Source organism: Pseudophryne corroboree, chromosome 1 (assembly GCF_028390025.1).
Source record: "Pseudophryne corroboree isolate aPseCor3 chromosome 1, aPseCor3.hap2, whole genome shotgun sequence".
Classification (NCBI taxonomy): Eukaryota; Metazoa; Chordata; class Amphibia; order Anura; family Myobatrachidae; genus Pseudophryne; species Pseudophryne corroboree.
The window spans coordinates 290,159,641-290,176,466 of record NC_086444.1 but is presented as its reverse complement, the minus strand read 5'-3'; the positions used below and the strand labels follow the sequence as shown (position 1 = coordinate 290,176,466).

At 46.1% G+C, this 16,826-nt stretch overlaps 1 protein-coding gene across 4 annotated transcripts in view; it reads left to right on the top strand.

Moving 5' to 3' along the window:
• Nucleotides 1–16,826, top strand: part of WSCD2 (WSC domain containing 2) — a 568,420-nt gene that overhangs the window by 423,088 nt on the left and 128,506 nt on the right. For all 4 annotated transcript variants that reach the window (XM_063964350.1, XM_063964352.1, XM_063964351.1 and 1 more), the window contains one exon: nt 14,709–14,873. In XM_063964350.1, the coding sequence (XP_063820420.1) occupies nt 14,709–14,873 (165 nt within the window). The remainder of the gene's footprint in view (nt 1–14,708; nt 14,874–16,826) is intronic.

Here is a 16,826-nt window from a genome sequence, read left to right as displayed (position 1 = left end):
ATTACGGTGTGTTGTATACTATATCACGGGCATTGTGGTACGTGGTATAATGTCTCAGGATCATTGTGGTGTGTGTCATACTGTGTCACAGACATTGTATGTGCTATAATGTATCAGGGGCATTGCAGTGTGTAGCATAATGTATAACGGGCATTGCGATTCCTGTCATAATGTGTCACAGGCATTACGGTGTGTGGCATAATGTGTCGGGGGCATTACAGTGTGTGCATATTGTGTCATGTGCATTATTGTGTGTGGCATAATGGCTAAGGCCACTGCAGTATGTGGAATAATGTATACTGGGCATTACTATAAGGAGGAAAAATGACAAATAATGTAAGGGGCATGAATCAGGATTATTTTTCTTTCCTGTGGTGGCTAAAGTCTGGGCGTGCAGGTTGCAAAACTGGGGTATAAGGTAGTCTTTTCCTGCAATACCACGCCCCTTTACGCGAAGCCACGCCCATTTCAATGAAGCCACACCCCCTCTTTGGCGTATTTGTCCCTTTACTAGTGCCAATTATGGGGCGTATGGGGGGGGGGGGCGCCGAAGGATTTTTTGGCTTGGGGGAGAAAAATTTCTAGTTACGCCACTGCATGAACCCATTTATTAAAGATGCCCCCCTCTCTGAACTCCCCCCCCCTCCCCACACACAAACACACACACACACACACGCACACACACACACACACACACACACACACCACCACACACACATCGCTAAAGCACACAGTTGCAGTGGCAATCCGGATACCACAGAGGGGGGAGAAAGGGAGTTCTCACTCGGCTCTCCCACCACCGGCAGAATCCCCCCTGCGTGCCCGTCCACCTGCCTGCCCACTCGCTCACCAGCACCCCCAGCATATCCCTAGCATGAAAGACTGACACACACAGTCCTGACTTGCTGCCAGAGTCCGTGTCTCACCATGCCTGCTCTGTGGTAAAGCCATACTGGGAGCTGCCACGGTTGCCTAAGAGGAGCCTTGCGCTGCAGCTCCCCCAACATTTATTCAGCCCTTCCTCAAAATGCAAATATAAAGAGGCTGCGGCAGCGTTGCAGATACTGCCTGCAGCCTCAGTTCTTGATACCTGCGCTGAGGTATCGGCTGGCAGGGGGGGTTTCCAGGTACTTGGAAACCCCCCTGCGTGCGTGTACGCAAAGTACCGATGTACGGTACTTTGTGCATGCGCTGGAGCCATTCTGTATGTGTGTGAACGGGTCCTGTGATACAGGACGCAGAGACGGCATCAGACTGTCAGTGATTGACAGACTGATACCGTTGGAGGTGGGAAGGCCTCTGTTTCTTCAACTGGAGACGAGTCGCTGCCATTGTGGAGGAAGGAAGAGGCCAGAATCTCCATTACAGGATGGAAATTTGCCGGCATCTGTGTAGGACTTGCGGCGGGCGGCTTGCACAACCCCATGGGTCACCCCACCCTCCCCCCCGGAGGGGTTGTGACCACAGAATGCTGAGGGCATGGCCACACCTCTTTTGAGACATGTCTAGCACATGATAAACCCACTCACAGGAGCATGGCATTCCTCCCGGCCAGGCAGTAGAGGGCCTGGCTGAGTCCAGGTACTATTCAGGGGGCGGGGCCTAATCACAGGAGGCATGGCAATGCACCCTCAGAAACAAATACAGATTTTTATTTGAAGCACTTCCCTGGCCACACTGCAGCCCAGCACACAGCAGCGTGTGCTTATCTGAGAAGAACTGCTGCAGCTGCTGCTCCCAGGTAAGGGAAGGGGGGGGGGGGTACCTGGGCCCCCACTGGGCCCCTCCAACAGACCAGGCCCAGGTAATTTGTTCCCCTCTTCCCCCTCTCTCGATGCCACTGGGCATGACACCCCCTGCTGCATTACAAGTTTAGGAAAAATGATCAGATAGGTGCGCTAATGCATACTTTACATAGTAATATGGTAAATCCCCTACTTATCTTATTTTGTATTGAGTTACTAACTGCAGCAGTTTTATTGTATTTTTTTGAGAAATAATTAGGCCCCATAAATGTAATGCGATTCCACCTGTAGTCTAAAAGAGATGCATGTACACCCTATTTCCCATAGCTACATAGCATAGGGATAAGGAGAATACAGCAATCAAAGTGATAGTGCAGACCTTTTAGGATAAAAAAAAGGTAATTTAATTATACAATTGCACTCACAATTTGACAAAACTAAAAAGCATATACTGTATACACTCCCCCGTCTGGCCATCGATGGGTGCTGGCTCACCTACCAGGTTCCAGCAAGATGGAAATAGGTGCATAAGCCGGGGAATTGTGCTCACCATAGAAGCCCACCAGAATGCAAATAGTCCCATGGTTCTAGTTCCCGCAAAGCACCTAATGCATTTCAGACCTGTATAGGTCCTTTGTCAGAAGCGTGTGTGGTATTCTAATCAAAATACCTTTTTTGGAATTGCCCCCAGCTGTTCTCATTAATTATAGTGACAGTGCCGTAACTAGGCATTTTAGCGCTTTGTGCAAGAAACATCATTGGCGCCCCCCCCCCCCCATGCAAGACAGAAAAATATATTGGGGCATGGCTTCATGGGGAAGGGGCATGGCCACAAAATAATACCAATTCATACTACAGTGCACAGTAGCGCCACTATGCCAGGTAGAGCCCCCTTTACACATTACGGCAGACAGTCCCCCTTTTTACACATTACGGCAGACAGCGTCCCCCTTTTTACACATTATGGCAGACAACGTCCCCCTTTTTACACATTACGGCAGACAGAGTCCCCTTTTTACACATTACGGCAGACAGCGTCCCCTTTATTACACATTGCGGAAGACAGCGTCCCCTTTATTACACATTACGGCAGACAGCGTCTCCCTTTTTACACATTACGGCAGACAGCGTCCCCATTTTTACACATTACGGCAGACAGCGTCCCCCTTTTTACACATTACGGCAGACAGCGTCCCCCTTTTTACACTTTACGACAGACAGCGTCCCCCTTTTTACACATTACGGCAGACAGCGTCCCTTTTTACACATTATGGCAGACAGCGTCCCCTTTTTTACACATTACGGCAGACAGAGCCAATCTTTTTACACTTTACACTAGAGTCCCCACACATTATGGCAGGCTTTTACAAAGGGGAGAAGGGAGAGAGAGAGAGAGGGAGAGAGAGCAAAAGAGAGAGAGAGAGAGAGAGAGAGAGAGAGAGAAAGAGGGGGAGAGAGAGAAAGGGAAAGAGTGAGTTATAATTACGTTTGTTCCGGAGCAGCACTAAGAGCAGTGGGCGAATGGTAGCATCCGTCCAGCACCGCCCTGTAGTCTGACACAATGTCCCCGATGTCATGGAACTGGCCTGAGGAGAACTTCTCCTCTATTCTCAGCAGCACTGTGGGTTGGGAACAGCGGCATCCGAGACAGATGTGTGGCTCGCGGGACTCGGGAGAGCAGCATCTCTGCCTCCACATTCTGGTCCCTACGGCCGGGCTCCGGGGTCACCACAGCCGCATCTTCTCATGAGCTAGTCTGCGCTCCTCTTCATTGGCTGCCGCTGCCATAATACCCAGCCAGGGAAGGAGGCGGAGCCCACACAGTACAAGCAGTACTGCCCGCTGTACTGTATATCACTAGCAGTGCACCCGGGAGAGAAGGAGTCGGGTACGCTGCTACTGTTATACATTGCAGCGGGTGGATTATACTCAGCGGCGCAAAAACATTTTAGTGATCTCGGGGAAAGGCGGACAGTGGCGCCCACAGACCAACTGCGCTGTGTGCAACGCGCCGTCCGCACTGCCCTAGTTACGGCTCTGCATAGTGATATGCGTCCATATCCAAAACTCAGGGCCATCTTTTCATATGGGCTCAATGGGCAGTTGCCAAAGTGCCCCAGGAGTATAAGGGTCCTGATAGCTGAGTGTCCCCTTTTTCCTGGGGTACCAGATTTTTTAAAATCGGCCCTGGGGAACCGGAGATATCTGACTTCAAAGCAATGGTCCCTATCCAAGCCTGTTAATTGCTCTTCCCAGCCATATATCTTGGGTTCTGTCTGCTTTATGAGGGTATACTCCAAAAGCTGGGGTTCTCCCCTTTCAGTGGTCACTGGCAGCTTGTCTCTACTATGCCCAGAACCAGAGGTATCAGCCTTCCAGCAGCTGGTCCCTGCTCCAGCTCCACAAGCCTGGTATGCAGTTTTATATTTTCGTCAGTGAATTGCTCTGGTGTCAGGCTCCGGAGCCTTACCTCCGGCGGGTACTCCGGCGAGTTACCGTCCCGCTGGTTGGCGCGGCTGTGGCGGCAGGGAGCTGGACGGATGTGCGGGTGCCAAGGGCTGGGGGCCGAGGGTCTGGAGAGCTGGACGCTGCGGGGATCGCTGTGGTAAGGTCCTCTAGTGGTGACACAGTATAGTGTGTCAGAGACAGAAGCTGGCTAAAGCTGTGTGCTAACAGCTAAGTATGTCTCCTGTGCTGGGGGCAGCCATGTTGGAGACCAGAGTATTACCAATGAAGTTCCTAATCTGTGTCCAGCCAATCCTGCATGTTCTCCCCTTACAAAAGGGGGCTGGCACAGAGGGAGAGTGCCAGTGCTTCAAGTTACCTCCTTGTGAGAGGTTATCCATCTCTGTGCTCCCAGTTTACTGCTGGTTCCCTGGTTGCTCTCATCCATTGGTTACCTAAACGCTGCTGCAGTCCTGCTGTCTAAGTCCGTTGCCACTCGTGGAAGCGCCCACAGGGTCCCAGGTCATAGAGGAGCTCCTGGTGCTAACGGCGGTTCCCGCAGATGTCTTCATTTCTTCAAAGTCCAAGTTCTTCAGCCTCGTCTTTCAATCACAAACCACAGTCTTCATTTCTTCAAAGTCCAATTTCTTCAGCCTCGTCTTTCAATCACAAACCACAGTCTTCATTTCTTCAAAGTCCAAGTTCTTCAGCCTCGTCTTTCAATCACAAACCACAGTCTTCATTTCTTCAAAGTCCAAGTTCTTCAGCCTCGTCTTTCAATCACAAACCACATCTTCATTTATTCAAAGTCCAAATACTTCAGCCTAGTCTTTTAATCATAAAACACAGTCTTCAATTCTTCTTTACCGGAGTTCTTCAGCTTCACTCTTCAAGTCATTTAACCATAGACTCTAATTCTTCCAGTTTCTTCTATTTTTCCAATATTCGTGTACAGCCTGATTATTCATTAAAACTACAGTTATCTTCCTACGAAGTCCTCCTTTTCTTTACACCCTCCGGCCAATGTTAACACTTAGTTTGGCTTCCACCCCATGAGGAGGAATTACATTCAGCCACCTCGTTTACTCTCCTCACAGGTAGCTGTCCCTTCAGCCAAAAGTCGGTTGTCGGAACCCCAACTTACGCCGAGCGTGACATCTGGCTCCTGAATTCTGATCCCCAAGTCCCCAGTACCTCCTGAAAGGTGGGACTCTCTATTTTTTTTTATCCCATTGGAAGCTAAGATATCTATTTCCAGGAACTGAAGATATCTGCAGTCAAGCAAGATGCCCTCCCATCAGAAAATGATGAATATTACCCCATTCCATTATACACCCCTCCCCTGCGTATTAAACACTGACTGCCACTGATAGCACCCCCCACCCTATCTTGTCAAATATTCCATCTCATACACGTACCAGATTTTGTTAATAATACCTTGCATGGATGGAGGGGAAGTCATGCGCCACGCAGAGACGATTTGGCATGTAGTCACAGAGGTGACATGCCAAATCAATTTATTCTGAAACTTAGTAGCTAGTGGGAAGTTCAGGGGTAGGAGAAGGTACGAGGGGAGAGAGGGAAATCCAGAGAGAGCGATGGGCTTGCATGCATTTTAGCAGGGAACGGGGGGCGGGGGACCTGGCTTGCGGGGTGGCATTTCCCTGTGCTGGGCAGCATTGTGTACCTTTTGCCTAGAACATCTACAAATCTTGCATCAGCCCCAACTGTATAGTACAATTTAATAGTGTTGCCAGTAGAAAATTGCCCATTATGTTTCTTCCACATTTGATACTTTCCCAGATTCCATATGAATCTTTTCCTGACCCCTGGAAAAGAGTACATGAGGAACCTTATACATGAACAATCCTACTTTGCTTCACTGTATCAAACTGAAATGAGAATTCCATTCATAAATCTCAGTGAGGGTGGGGGAGGGGATTTAAAACCGTTCACAGTAGAAAATAATTCTAAATTATTTGTTCTACAAACAAATTGCTTTTTTATCCAGCGGACGTTGCTAAACTTATTAAGCCCTCAAAGCTTACTTATGTGCGTTCTAGTGATGCACTGATTCAGCAAGTCCACCCATAAGCTTCCCATTCGGATTTTTTAAAGCATTCTATCTAATTCCACCAAAAATAATTTGTTTAAGGGTGGAATTAGCCTGTCACGGAGGTAACCATGTTAAAGTCAAAACACCAGCTTGATGTATCTGTTCTAGAGACACCATCAGAATATTCTCTGCAACATGAAACAGCACCCACTCTCCTTACAGAAAAGCAAAATGGCAAAATGGGAGACCAATAGCAGGGTCTGGCTGGTAACTTTTAGTGTGGGGGGCAAATGCAATAAAGTGGCACCGGCTTTTCTACCAGCGCACGGCAATAGCAAACTGGATGGGCAATATACCAACGGTTCTGATTTATCTAATGGGGTCGTGGTGTAATTGTGTAATGAAATATACGGTACGGATTATGTAATGGTTAGCATTACTGCCTCACAACACTGAGGTAATGGGTTGTGTGGGTTTCCTCCGGGTACTCCGGTTTCCTCCCACAATCCAAAAATATACTGGTAGGTTAATTGGCTTCCAACAAAAATTAACCCTACAGTGTGTGTGTGTGTGTGTGTGTGTGTGTGTGTGTGTGTGTGTGTGTGTGTGTGTCTGTGTAATAAATAAATAATGGTAATAAATATATAAAAAAACATTATGTTTATAATCAATTAAATCACCTACAGCCCTGTCTTGCAAACAGAGACTATCCTAGTGACTGTTCAAGCTGTTCCTTTTTATGTATGTTGTAGGAGCTGCGGATCCCTTCTGGCACCGTCTAAATAAATGATGATGATGAGGATAATAATAATAAGTATGGCTGCATCTATATATAATCACCAAAGATATAAAAAAAAGCACTTACTTGTCAAACTCACAGTAATGAAACACTTGGGTAGCTTACATGTAATCCTATATCCTTTGTGCTATATAGTACTCCTTCTGAACTAATTAATGTTGCATTAGCTGCTGAGGACTTCTGCTCTATTTCCACCACAAGCTCTTTCTGCTTCAGAATTCTGCCCACTGACATAACTCTACCCCCCATTCTGCCCCGTATACCTGATTACACCACTCTCCCCATTCTGCCCTATTTACCTGATGATGTCACTCTCTCCCCCATTCTGCCTCATCTACCTGCTGACATCACTCTATCCCCCATTCTGCCCCCTCATACCTGATAACATCACTTTCTCCCAAACTCTGCCCCATCTTCCTGATAACCTCAATCTCTCTCCCATTTTGCCCTGTCTCCACGATTACTTCAATCTCTCCCCAATTCTGCCCTGTCTCCCTTATGACTTTAGTCTCCTATTCTGACCTGTCTATCTTTTCATCTACTCTTTTTATCCCTTCTCCAAGTCCCTAGTAACTCCTCTCCCCGTTTATCCCATCCTACTCCCCCTTCCTAATCACCTCTCCCTGTTTCCTCCACCTATCCTAACTACATTTCCTTCTGTTCAATATTTGCATACTCTCCTGGATCGTCCAGGAGGCTCCACAAAAATTGGGTGGCATTCCCAGTCCCATGGAAAGGTAGGAAAGCTTCTCGGAGCCGGACGCAGCCACCCCTCCCCCCCCCCAGCAACGCCCATGAAAGCGGGCGGTCGGGTTAGGCTGATGGCGCAATTTACTGTGAATCATGTCATCATAGCCCCCCGATTTGCAATACTGGTAATGTGGGCATTGCATAGCAGGGAACGTGGCCACGATGACACAATAGCGTCTTGACATATCCGTACCGCTCCCTTTTTGAGAGCCCTGCCCTCTGTTCAGCCAACCTGGCTGCTCCCTCCCTGAGGGAGCAGCCTGAAAGTCAGCAGTCTTGCTATATTCACCCCTTTTTTCTCCCTCTGCCTATATCTTCTCTTGTCTCTCTCATACTGCACCATCTTCCTGATTCCTGTTCTAAACTATCTTCTAGGTGAGCTCTCCTTATCTGCCTTATAGTCCCTGATGACTTCTCTCTGTAGTCAAAATTGCCCTCACTTCCAGATGACCCCTTTGTTTGTGCCTGTTTGTTGATGAAGTGGCACTGAGATAAGGGAGGGGACATAGCATGGGAGGTATCGGGGGCTGCAAAATAGTCTGTACTGAGAATAAGAGGTGGTTCCAAGAAGGTGGGTGGATCATAGGAGATGGGAAATGAGCCTAGAAATCAGAATAGAGAATACAGGTAGCTGGCAGGGCAAAGGAGGCAGGATGGAGCATAGAAGGCCAGCCGTGACAGACGGATGGATGGGTTGCAACCACCGAACACAGGAGACCTAAAAGTGGCTTGTGGATCGGAGGAAGACACTGGCAGAAAATATTGCTTGGTTGCTCCCAATGTGCTATTGCACAGAGCAGCTGAAAAGCATCCTCCCACAGCCAGCTGACACATGGCGCCTGATAGAGTTGGACCAAAATATCAGGCTTATGTGCTCCTCCAGTATTGAATTTGTATGTTCACCTACTGTATATTTAGAGTTGTATTTATCTTATGGTGCAATCACTGTCTGTCTGTCTGTCTGTCTGTACACTTGGTTTGATGCTAATCATCATCATATTGCACTTGCACCAGCCATCCCTACACTAGATGCAAAAGACATGCCTGGAATGTTTATACCAACATCTTGCTTTGCATTGCTCATTATCAGGGCCGGTTCTAAACCCAGCGGAGCCCAGGGCGAAAATTTACCTTCATGCTTTTTTTTTTTTTTTTTACCCAGATTGCATACTTTTTCCTGCATTTTGCACTAAGTACTAAGTGCTTATGATTAGTATTATAACTGACCCCTCTATACCTTACACTACATCCCTGACCCATCTATACCCTTCACTACATCACTGACCCTGTCTACACTACATTACATCACTGACATATCTAACCCTACACTACATCACTGACCCATGTATACCCTACTCCACATCACTGCCCCCAGTAGTGCCAGATACACATAATATCCCCAGTACTAACAGATACAGATAATGTCCCCAGTAGTGCCAGATACACATAATGCCCCCAGTATAGTACCAGATACACATAATGCACCCAGTATAGTCCCAGATACACATAATGTCCCCAGTAGTAGTACCAGATACACATAATATCCCCATTATAGTACCAGTTACACATAATAGGGCAAATTCAGTATGAATCGCAAGTAGCGATTCGTACAGAATTTTTGCTGAGGGGCCACGGGCGCATGCGCAGCAGACCCTACTGCGCATGCGCTTACAATTTCTGTGGGGGGCTGCAGAAATTACGATCGCCTCTGCCTGTCAAACAGGCAGAGGTGGTCGCGGGGTGGGAGGGGGGTGGCAATACTCCATTTTCTGGGTGAAAATGGAGCATTGCGGGAGCGTGCCAGCCCAAAAGGGGCGTGTCGGGGGTGCAGCCACAGCAGCTGCGTGACATCACATGCAGCCGCTGCGACAACAAAAATGGCGCCGGGACTTCTGCGGCCGCAGCTAAGCTGCGCCGGCAGGGGTCATCCTTAATTTCTGCTAACAAGCGTGCTGTTCGCAATTTCTGCTTGAAGCAGGGGGGGAGGCGCTGGTTAGCATGATGGGCGGCCCCCAGCATGCATGCTAATGGTTAGCAAATTCTGCTGATTAGCAGAATTTGCTAACCTTACTGAATTGACCACAATGTTCCAATATGGTGCCAGATACACATAATGCCTGCAGTAGTGCAAGGTGCACATAATGTCCCCACTATAGTTCCAGATACATATAATGCCCTCAGTAGTGCCAGATACACATAATGCTGCCAATAGTGCCAGATGCACATAATGCCCCCAGTGGTGCTGCTTACACAAACTTCCCCCAATAGTGCTCACCACAACTGCTGCTGGGCTATGCTGCTGCTGAGCACTGTCAGGCTGGGCTCTGCTGCTGCTGGCCTCTGTGTCCATGTCCGAGGATAGGAGACTGCGCACCTCTCCGGCTGGTATCTCAAATATGGTGCGGGTTCATGAGACAATCAAAGCTCACAGTCTGGCAGCCTATCAGGAGCTGCTGCAGCTGCTCTGTGAGCTCAGCTTGGCTGATGGACGGTTTCACATTTAAAATTGCCACACGCCCTTAAAATCCCAGCGCCCTGCTCATCCGCTCTGGTCGAACATGTCAAAATCTGGTCCTAGTCGTAGAGTAGGTGCACCTTGTAAATAAAGCAGTGGCAGCAGGTGAGAGTGGATAGGCACTGGTGGGGTAATTGTGGCCGCACCCCCAGGCCGCAGTGCCCCAGGCAATTGCACTTCTTGCCCGCTTCTAAAACCGCCTCTGCTCACCATCACTGAACCTTGCTTATGGCAGAGCATCTCATTATTAAGTTATGGCTCTTCAGTCTCAAGTGGAGATGCATTTGAAATGCTTACTACATTACACTGCACAGTACTACTTGCATGTACACAGTTCTTGAGCAACTACAGGGTGACAACGGACAATGTATACGCTCCGCAAACAAGCATATGTTCATCTTAAACTAGGTACACACTATACAGTTATCTGTCAGATAATCTGCCAGATCTAGCTGGTTGGAATGAAAATTTGGTAATGGATGAGAGCAAATGACAATTGACCATTTGCTCCTAAACACTGGAAAACGAACAAAACCTGTCGTTCATACAAATTAGTTAAACACAAATGTAACCAACTTGGATGTCCGACAGTTTTTGACCGTTTTCCAGTGTTTGGGAGCAAATGGTCCATTGTCATTTGCTCTCATCCATTACCAAATTTTCATTTCAACCAGCTAGATCTGGCAGATTATCTGACAGACAGGGTTGGACTGGCCCAAAGGGATACAGGGGAAACCCTGGCCACACCCCTACAAATGGGCTCCTACCACTGCATTCCCCCGGGGGGCCCTTCATGCCCCAGTCTGACACTGCTGACAGATAATTGTATAGTGTGTACCTAGCTTTATTGTTTCATGGAGAGCAAAATGCATGGTCAATGCTTCAGTTAGAAAGAATATGACTGCCTGGCAAGAATGATTTCATGCAGAATAAGGGGAAAATTAGATAGCAACCTCATAACAAAATGACTATATGAAATATATATGTAACTCCATATATTATAGTTCAGGCAGAGTACAATATAGTCAATAATTCACACGATTAGTACAGTATTTCCTTTAGATTAGATATAAACACTGGGGGAAATTTACTAAGCTCCCGATTTTGACCGAGATGCCGTTTTTTCATCAAAGTGTCATCTCGGTAATTTACTAAACACTAATCACGGCAGAGATGAGGGCATTCGTAATTTTTTGCAAGTCCAAGTAAAAAATTACGAATGAATACACCATCGGTCAAAACGCGGCTGTTTAAGTATGAATCTCGGTCATTTACTAAGAAGTGCAAAGCAAAAAACAAACAAACACTGCCGTGAAAAATTACAACTCGTAAAAAAGTGCTAAAAAAAAACAGACCTACTTTTTTTTTCCGTGATTGGATAGGCATGCAGGGATCCATGAGATCCGTGCATGTATATCAGTGGGAAGGGGTGGGAAAGTTGTTATTTTATTAAAAAAAATTGCGTGGGGTCCCCCCTCCTAAGCATAACCAGCCTCGGGCTCTTTGAGCCGATCCTGGTTGCAGAAATATGGGGGAAAAAATGACAGGGGTTCCCCCATATTTAAGCAACCAGCATCGGGCTCTGCGCCTGGTCCTGGTCCCAAAAATACGGGGGACAAAAAGAGTAGGGGTCCCCCGTATTTTTAAAACCAGCACCGGGCTCCACTAGCTGGACAGATAATGCCACAGCCGGGGGTCACTTTTATATAGTGCCCTGCGGCCGTGGCATCAAAAATCCAACTAGTCACTCCTGGCCGGGGTACCCTGGGGGAGTGGGGACCCCTTCAACCAAGGGGTCCCCCCCCCAGCCACCCAAGGGCCAGGGGTGAAGCCCGAGGCTGTTCCCCCCCATCCAATGGGCTGCGGATGGGGAGGCTGATAGCCTTTGTTGTAAAAGAAAAGATATTGTTTTTAGTAGCAGTACTACAAGGCCCAGCAAGCCTCCCCCGCATGCTGGTACTTGGAGAACCACAAGTACCAGCATGCGACGGAAAAACGGGCCCGCTGGTACCTGTAGTACTACTACTAAAAAAATACCCAAAAAAAGACAAGACACACACACCGTGAAAGTATAATTTTATTACATACATACACACATACATACATACTTACCTTAAGTTCCCACGCAGGTCGGTCCTCTTCTCCAGTAGAATCCAAGGGGTACCTGTTGAAGAAATTATACTCACGAGATCCAGGGGTCCAGGCTCCTTGGGAAATCCAGGGGTAATCCATGTACTTGCATAAAATAAGAAAACGGAAAGCCGAGCCACGAACTGAAAGGGGCCCCATGTTTTCACATGGGACTCCTTTCCACGAATGCCAGAAACCCACTCTGACTGATGTCTAAGTGGGTTTCTTCAGCCAATCAGGGAGTGCCACGTTGTAGCACTCTCCTGATCGGCTGTGTGCTCCTGTACTGAGTGACAGGCGGCACACGGTAGTGTTACAATGTAGCGCCTATGCGCTACATTGTAACCAATGCTGGGAACTTTCTGCTCAGCGGTGACGTCACTTTAGGTCAACCGCAGGGCAGAAAGTTCCCATCATTGGTTACAATGTAGCGCATAGGCGCTACATTGTAACACTGCCGTGTGCTGCCTGTCAGTGAGGACAGGAGCACACAGCCGATCAGGAGAGTGCTAAAACGTGGCACTCCCTGATTGGCTGAAGAAACCCACTTAGACATCAGTCAGAGTGGGTTTCTGGTATTCGTGGAAAGGAGTCCCATGTGAAAACATGGGGCCCCTTTCAGTTCGTGGCTCGGCTTTCCGTTTTCTTTTTTTATGCAAGTACGTGGATTACCCCTGGATTTCCCAAGGAGCCTGGACCCCTGGATCTCGTGAGTATAATTTCTTCAACAGGTACCCCTTGGATTCTACTGGAGAAGAGGACCGACCTGCGTGGGAACTTAAGGTAAGTATGTATGTATGTGTGTATGTATGTAATAAAATTATACTTTCACGGTGTGTGTGTCTTGTCTTTTTTTGGGTATTTTTTTAGTAGTAGTACTACAGGTACCAGCGGGCCCGTTTTTCCGTCGCATGCTGGTACTTGTGGTTCTCCAAGTACCAGCATGCGGGGGAGGCTTGCTGGGCCTTGTAGTACTGCTACTAAAAACAATATCTTTTCTTTTACAACAAAGGCTATCAGCCTCCCCATCCGCAGCCCATTGGATGGGGGGGGGACAGCCTCGGGCTTCACCCCTGGCCCTTGGGTGGCTGGGGGGGGGGACCCCTTGATTGAAGGGGTCCCCACTCCCCCAGGGTACCCCGGCCAGGAGTGACTAGTTGGATTTTTGATGCCACGGCCGCAGGGCACTATATAAAAGTGACCCCCGGCTGTGGCATTATCTGTCCAGCTAGTGGAGCCCGGTGCTGGTTTTAAAAATACGGGGGACCCCTACTCTTTTTGTCCCCCGTATTTTTGGGACCAGGACCAGGCGCAGAGCCCGATGCTGGTTGCTTAAATATGGGGGAACCCCTGTCATTTTTTTCCACATATTTTTGCAACCAGGATCGGCTCAAAGAGCCCGAGGCTGGTTATGCTTAGGAGGGGGGACCCCACGCATTTTTTTTTATTATTTTACAGTGTTTAATTAAAAAAAAATAAAAAATAAACCCCAGCACGGATCACACAGATCCGGCCGAGATTGATTGTAAAAAAAGTCGGCAGTGTTTTGCTAATCACTGCCGTAAAAATAGAAAAAAAACCACGAATGACATCGACATCGGAACAAAAGAAAAACCCGAATACGACAGCTTAGTAAATTAGTCGTAATCAATTCAAAAAGTTGCAGTTTTACACTTTCGATGTCATTCGTGATTGAACTTTGACCTGAATCTGGAAAATACGAATCTTAGTAAATTTACCCCACTGTGTCTACCCAGATGTTATGAACCATGCTGGGAGTTACAGTTCTACAACAGCTAGAGAGTCGCAGATTACTTAAACTGCTGCAGTCTATCTTTACCACAGTATGTCTTCTATTTTTATAATATCTCACATTTGGAGGATTCAGATCATAAAAGACTACTCACAGCCAATAGATGTAATCCCCAACATCTATATACAGTATGTTACAGTATTCCTTCAGTACTGTATTATGAATTCTGTGGAATGGAATGTTTTCCATACAAACGAAAGCTGTAATTTACACGTTCAGTGCCACAATCTTTTTGCAAAGCATCTTCTGTTTTCTTTTTGCTGCGGGTCAAATCTTTAATAGCTGAAGAAAAGTAATTGTAAGACCATACTGGTCTAAAAGAATTTACTGTAGATCTTTGCTTACATTTTTATAGATTACTTTCTCTCACAACCACTTTGATTGTTGCTGCGCTTCCCCTTTTATGGTATAGCTGCTTAAAGATCAGTGAAAATTTCTTTTATTATGTTTTCCAGATAATCGGTGTATGGACAGGAGGTTTTTACCGAGTCGCACTAAACAGCTTATTGCCTTGGCAAGCTTTCCTGGTGCAGGAAATACTTGGGCCCGACACCTCATTGAACTAGCGACAGGCTTCTATACTGGAAGCTATTATTTTGATGGATCATTGTATAATAAAGGTGGGTTAAAACATAAAGTTTTAGTATCTAAACAGATTGTTCAATGCAGATGAGAACTTCCTGCCTTTCCATCTGTGCTATTGAGACCAAGCTCTTAGAAAAGGTCAGCAGCTGTGAGGCTTACCACTCCCCAGACAACAAAAACAGCAACAAGAAAACAATTTTATGGCGTACTGATCACTCTAAACTTTATTTATAATGTTATGGAGAGTACAGTGAATCATTCTAAAATGTTTAAGTATCAAAAACAACTGTCTTTTGTATGACACCTTTATTGTACATTACTGTGAAAATTATTTACTTTGCATATATATATATATATATATATATATATATATATATAGCAGCGATACCTCCATGGGAAGGAATAGACGGCACTCAGAGACTCAAAATCAATGGTCAAACTTAATTGCATCTACGTTTCAGGGGTCTCCACCCCTTTCGTCAGGAAGTGACTCACAAACATACATAGCAGGTTTAAATAGGCTGTGCATTCAGGTAACACACCTGAGTTGAGAACTCATTTAAAGTGACAGTCAATTTAAACACATAACAAAAATAGATTAAAAGCAAAATACTGTTACAAACAGACTTATATATAAAATGTACACAAGAGGAAAATAACAACAATGAAGAATACATAAATAGTTTATAAGAAGCAATGTAGTCCTAGACTTTCATTTAACCCCTTAGGTGATACCGTATCGAGGAGGGAAATCCAACGTGCTTCCCGTTGAAGCAATAATCTTGCTCAGTTCCCACCTCTAGGCAATGCCGGTACATGCTCTATCATCCTATACCGTAGGGAAGACAGACCATGTTTCGCCTAGGAAAAAAATGTTTGGCCACAGCCTGTTCACTAGTTCCGGAGAGAAGGGCAGCCCGTATAGCAGAATGGTGCATAGCCATCCTCTCCCTGAACTGGCGCTCAGTTTTACCCACGTAGTGTAACCCCCAAGGGCATGAGATCATGTACACTACGTGGGTGGTTGTGCGTGTTAAGTGATGTCTGATCTTAAAGCGCTTTCCTGTATAGGGATGACAAAAATAGTTCCCCGGCAGCATATAGCTACAGGTTGCCCAAATGCCCAAGCATTTAAAACAGCCTGGTTTACTGCTTAAAAAAGCTTTGCAACTGGACATTTTTCTCATGCCCTGTCCATGGTCCTGATTGAGGATTTTTTTCATGCAAAGATGTTTAGATACATTGGGGTATTGTATATTTACTAAAGGTCGATTTTCATAAATTTTTAAAGATCAAAATTAATCTTGATTGATGTGTTTCAGGGACTAAAACACACGTTTACTTACAGATGATTTTTTTATATTCATTTTTAAATGTTAGTAAACGTGTGATTCAGCTATAGAAACAAAACATTGATTTAGATTGGTTTTCATTAGTTTGAATTTGATGAAAATTTACATTTTGCAAATATACCCCATCATATGTTAAACAGACCATTGTTAAGCATCCCACTGATTTTTTTTTTACATAGGGGGGAATGTATGAAGCAGTGAAAAGAGAGGAACAGTGTGCATTTATCAAGTACAGTACATTCTCTAAAATTATAGGTAGCAGCTGGCACACTTCTCTAATCTTCTCATTGCTTCATACATCTTCCCCAAAAGCATTTATCGCATTCAGTCTTTATTTCCTTCTCATTCTTTATGTTCTTGATTTTGAAGTAGGCAGGGATAGCAAAGACAACTAATGGTTGCTCCTTTTTAGACAGATATACAATACAAGTGTGGCTTTTCAAATTACGAGAGTGTTATATTTATGAGACTGAGTTTACTGTACTTCTCCTCCATGAAACTTGTGATTTCACGGACTGGGTGTGCTGCTTAGTAGATGAAAGGCACCACACGGCCAGTACACAATGTCAATTTATGGCTCATGTTGGCTTTGGTTGAGGGAAGGGAACCCAGAAGTCACATTCATTTGTAAGGCAT